This window comes from Monodon monoceros, unplaced genomic scaffold, assembly GCF_005190385.1.
Source record: "Monodon monoceros isolate NGI ecotype Baffin Bay Population unplaced genomic scaffold, NGI_Narwhal_1 Super_Scaffold_16, whole genome shotgun sequence".
Classification (NCBI taxonomy): Eukaryota; Metazoa; Chordata; class Mammalia; order Artiodactyla; family Monodontidae; genus Monodon; species Monodon monoceros.
In genome coordinates, this window is record NW_021703772.1 from 66,065,594 (window position 1) to 66,070,571 (window position 4,978).

At 42.6% G+C, this 4,978-nt stretch overlaps 1 protein-coding gene across 1 annotated transcript in view; it reads right to left on the reverse strand.

Moving 5' to 3' along the window:
* Positions 1-628: 628 nt before the first annotated feature.
* CSRNP3 (cysteine and serine rich nuclear protein 3) overlaps positions 629-4,978 on the reverse strand; it is a 70,931-nt gene continuing 66,581 nt past the window's right edge. Inside the window, exon 4 of the mRNA XM_029225646.1 lies at positions 629-3,134. Coding sequence (XP_029081479.1) covers positions 2,097-3,134 — 1,038 coding nt within the window. The 3' untranslated portion in view covers positions 629-2,096. The remainder of the gene's footprint in view (positions 3,135-4,978) is intronic.

The window sequence follows — 4,978 nt, forward strand, 5'->3', positions numbered from 1 at the left end:
AATGAAGGAACAATAGCCTCTTGTCATTTCCTCTTTGGGCCTGTGCTCTTTAGATTATATAATAGGGGGGAAAATTTGGAGATCAAGCACTAAAAACTGTAACTTTGTAGACAACATGGGATATACTATCAAGATTTGAGCAAAACCCCAATCTGATTAGCCCAAAGGGCTTGTCATTCAAAAGGAACATCCCTGCCCTCATTACTGCTACCTCCATAAGGACCAACCCAAAGCTGCTGTACTGTTAATACTAATGGTTCTAGTTTGGCCCAGTGGTGGGGTAGAGTAGGGGCAGGAACCAACTGCACAGTGGAAGAGCTGCCAAGTAAACATGTTTTCCCCAAATCAAGTCTTAGTAGAAACGTTTCCATTGGAGGACTTTCTCTAGATCAAACATTTTTTAAGTTCAGTGAAATAAAATAGTATTTTTTAAGGACTTGAGATCTACAATATACTTATATCCATATTTCCAAACATCCAAGTCTAAAAGACATAAAAAATAAGTAGCGATGCAGCCACTGAATAGCAAGGCATGTCCACATTTCAAAGAGGCATAAAATATGAAATGATATAATAGAAGGTCAAAAATATGAAACAGATTTAGCATAGTCATATTGCATTGGAAAAAAAAAAAAGTAGAACACACTATTTAGTTACCTAAATTAATTTACAGGAAAACGGGATCTTAGAAGTCCTCCGACGAACCAAGCGCAGATAATCTAAAGGTGGGGAGTGCATGTTTTATTTCTATCTGTCCCCTTTAATAAGAGAACATGAGGTAATTAGAAAGTATTCAATGCATTCTGGACTGTTCTGCTAATTGTCCCAGGCAAGAGAAATCAAAATGCTTCAGAAAAGTAAGGCCTAGTTGAGTATTTGGGTAGAGGCCCCCCCTTCAATCAGCTAGTCACTAAATGGAAATTTCATTATACGCTCATTGTGTAGAGATGGATTGATCACGCTGTAGAAAAAGGCTGGTTGCTGAGGTTCTGTCTCTTCCGTGTTTTCTCGGCCTCCTCTGCTTTTACCGAGTTAGGTCTTGAGAGTGGTGAAGGAAAACAGGTCATTTTTCCTTCATAAAGTATCACTGGGTGATTCCTCTATTTAATTATATGAACCTTATAATAGTTACAGATTAAAAAATGTTTTTTTAAAATTTTTCATCTCAAAGAGTTCTTAGTCCCCACCCCTCACAAGGTACCATGAAGGGGCACTAAAGTGCATTTTGATGCAGGGGAGTAGAGTTTGAAGGTGCTGTCCAAGCTAAGAACCAAGATGATGCTGTTTAAAAAAGAAAGGCAATTCCTTCTACCTCCATCTCTGGAGTCAACTGAGGGAGGGCAATGAACTAGACCCTCACCAGAGGATTGTCCTAACTGTTAACTTTAGAGAAAACTGTGTAAGGACCTGCACATATAGACTCATTTATTTGTCCAAAATAGCAAAAATAGGCCTATTTCACCCTTAAGAAAGTATTTGCAAATCTGATCAGACACGATCATAAAAATGTGAATGGATTCCAGAGGCAATCCATGTGGGCATGCTCGGTGGTACTAACTATGTGTCTTCAGCTTAAAAGAACATGCTGCTGTTCGTTTTCATCAAAACATGACTTCTAACTACCATAAATAAAATACGCATGGAACAATTAAATCTTTTTCTTACAATAATTACTTTTACATTAAAAAGTCACCATCATCTTCAGATATATCGAAAATTAGGACTCTAAATCTTATTATTTCCCAGTCTTAGTTAACAATCTTGCACAGGCCCGATAATCCAAAACTTGGAGCTCTGATCTACACAGCTTGGCAGGTTTCACACAGTTTCACAGGTAGGCAACTGTGAGATATGCTTTTTTAAAATTAGCATTTTCTATCAAAACAGTCTGAAATCGTTTAAAACCCTCATAGAGACTGCATTTGTGCAACGGCACAGTCACGTAGCTAGAAGGGAGAAAACAAAATACAGTCTGGAAGATTCACCACGGTCCAAGTTTTCTTGGTCCTCAGCTGAAACCACGATGAGCCCACGAAATCCAATTAAATACAGTGCTTTACATAGGAGAGGAGTTGGTCCAAGAATAACTTAAGCTACTAAACAGGGACAGTCTCCACCACGGGCGATTTGATGCACTCTTCGTGCAATCTGCTCTTTTCTGCGAGGCTCAAAGAATCTTCAGCAGGATGCTCTGAAATGTGACTGTCCCCATTCAATGCAGAGCCAAACCCTTCCTGGGAGGGGCCTTTCAAGTATGAGTGAAATTCCACTTGAGGATGATTGGACCTGTGTTCGGGATATAAGCTATTGCAGGGCACACCGCTGTCGTTTTCCGAAGAGGAGCAGCAAACGATGACAGAGGGGTTGGCAGCTGGGTAGTGGGAGGCGCCGTACGCCTCTTCCGCTTGTCGGGCATAGTCCACGAATTGCTCCGGGGTCATGGTGTAAGGCACCAGCGAGAGGGCACCGCTTTTGACAGTCTCTCTTTCCGAGTAGTTCTCGGGGATCTGGTTGGGAGTTCCTGGAATGTGGCTGTCTATTTGGTAGTAGAGGGTAGAAGAGTTGGCATAAAAGGGAGCGCTTTTCGCGTGGCTTTCGTGGACAGCCGTGCCATCGGAGTAACAAAGGACGGAAGGAAGAGGGACCCCTTCGGCATGGGGACCCAAAGCTTCCACGAAACTGTCCCCTTTCTCGTCGTCGTCCTCGTCTTCCTCCTCGTCGTCCTCATCTTCCTCCTCATCTGACTCGCTGGGGGCCAAGCTTTGGGTGCTGGAGTCCGTGACTCCGCTGCAGAAGCTGCTACCGTCCTCCTCTTCCTCTCCTTGGCAATCTAATTCCTCCGCCGACTGCAGGTGCAGCACTGCAGCCTGGGGTTCCGTTTCAATCTCAAAATTGTCTGCGATGGAATATCCGACGGAGTGAGCCACAGGGCCCATGGAACTACTGTGGGCACTTATCTCCCCGTGGCAGCCGTTCAGCGTGGGGATTTGCTGCTCTCGGTTTTTCTCCAGTTCAAGTTTCATTATTGTGTGCAAAAAGTGAGTCCGGACACGGATAGGATTAAATTCAATTCTACCTGCTGTGTTACTACATCCTTCTTTAGTGCAGCCACATGGGAAAGACATTCGATCCACCTTGGAGGGAAGAACACAGATTAGCCCCCTGGAACTCTTACAAATCAAATAAAAATCCAGTACCTCAGGGCAAAGCCTTTGAAATCTGGGATGACTTAAACCCACTTACGCCAGAACAAACGACAATCAAACTGCAGACAGAAACAAAAAGGGAAGTGAAGGCTTAGAACATGAGTTAACCTAATTTTAAACCCATACTCAAAATAAAAATGAGTTATGGTGTGTAGTTTTGTTCATTTATCCCTCCTGTGCTTTCTTTACTTCTGTCGCCATTCTCCGTTTCCCTCTTCTCTCCATCCCATTAATTTTGCTCCCATTTTTTTCAATGCTTCTGTCCTTTCCCCAAGCTCCCTTTTTTTCTGCTGCATGCCAGCTCACAGGCTCAGTTTTAAACAAACTTACTGCCCTCATCCCCACCTGCTATTTTTAGTCTAAATTACATGACATTCCTCATTCTAGCCAGGAGTTTTTCTTTGCTTATTATAAAATGAACTTCTCTCCCCAAGGTGTCCAGATTGACACCACCTTAGTATCAAGCAGTGTGATAATTCACTCTCATTGGTGTACCTTCTCATTCTTTTGGATCCTTGGTAGGTGATGCACGTATGCAACTGCAGGCTGCGATGCGTATGCACATTCATGATGGTGACTGGTGGATTTCTGTTTAGTTGCTGGCTCCCCGGCCTTCCCTACCCCTCCCTTAGACTACAAGCTTCTGGAGAGAAGGAGATGTTCATTTAATCAATATCCCATGATTATTCGAGTGTTTGGACTCTGTAGATAGAGTGATTAGGTTCAGCAAGTGTTGTTGGACTGAGCTCTTCACTCAGGTGATGAGTGGAATTCTGGGCAATCTAAGGGACTCCTAAGATATTTGCTGGCTTAGATTCCACCTTTATGCAGACCAGAGCACAGGCAACCAGAAAGAACTTGCCCTTCTTTCCACCTTATCCAAGCATGGGGTATTTCCCATGCAAGAGAGGAGAAAGTGGATTCTAGCACAGTCATCCCGGTCCCCACAAAAAGTAGTAGCAGATGTCGAGCCAGAATCTATAGCTACTTTCTTACCTGTGATTCCATTTTCTGTGAATCTACCTCAAGCAACTGTTCAACTGATAAGAACTGTCCTCTCCTTTTGTCTGCCTGAGAGGCTCTTATTGAAAAAGTTGAGTTTCTGCATACAATAAAAACCCCTAACTAATCATGGCGCACCAATGATATAGATGGATAGGAACCTGAGAAGCATCTAGTTCAGGGGTTGGTAAGCTCTTTTTTTGTAAAAAGGCCAGAGAATAATTATTTTAGCCTTTGTGGGCCATACAGTCTCTGCGACAACTACTCAAGCTCTGCTGTAGAAGTATGAAAGCAGTTATAGGCAACATGTAAACACACGCAAAAAATACATGGCTGTGCTTCAATAAAACTTTACTTACAAAAACAGGGTGGCAGGCTAGATTTGACCTGTGAGTTATCGTTTCCCAACCCCTGATCTAGCCCAGCCCATTCATTTTAGAAGTGGGAAAACTGAACCCAGTAAGTTTACCTGACTTGCCAATTTCACATTGTGGCAAAAGGCAGAGCCAGGAGGAAAACTCAGTTTTCTTAAGTCCCAGTCTACTAATTTTTCCACTAATCTACACTACCTCTAAGCAATCATCATTTTATACCCCATGGATGGATCAGAGAATACAAACTTTAAATGTTAGGGATGTCATGATCTCCCTGAATGCTTGTAAAAAGACAAAATAAGTTTGCATAATAAATGAATCCAAGAGCAAACAATTTCAACTGACAATTGCAGCTTGGATTGCCTTTCTAATTCAATGACATTTAGGGGTATATGT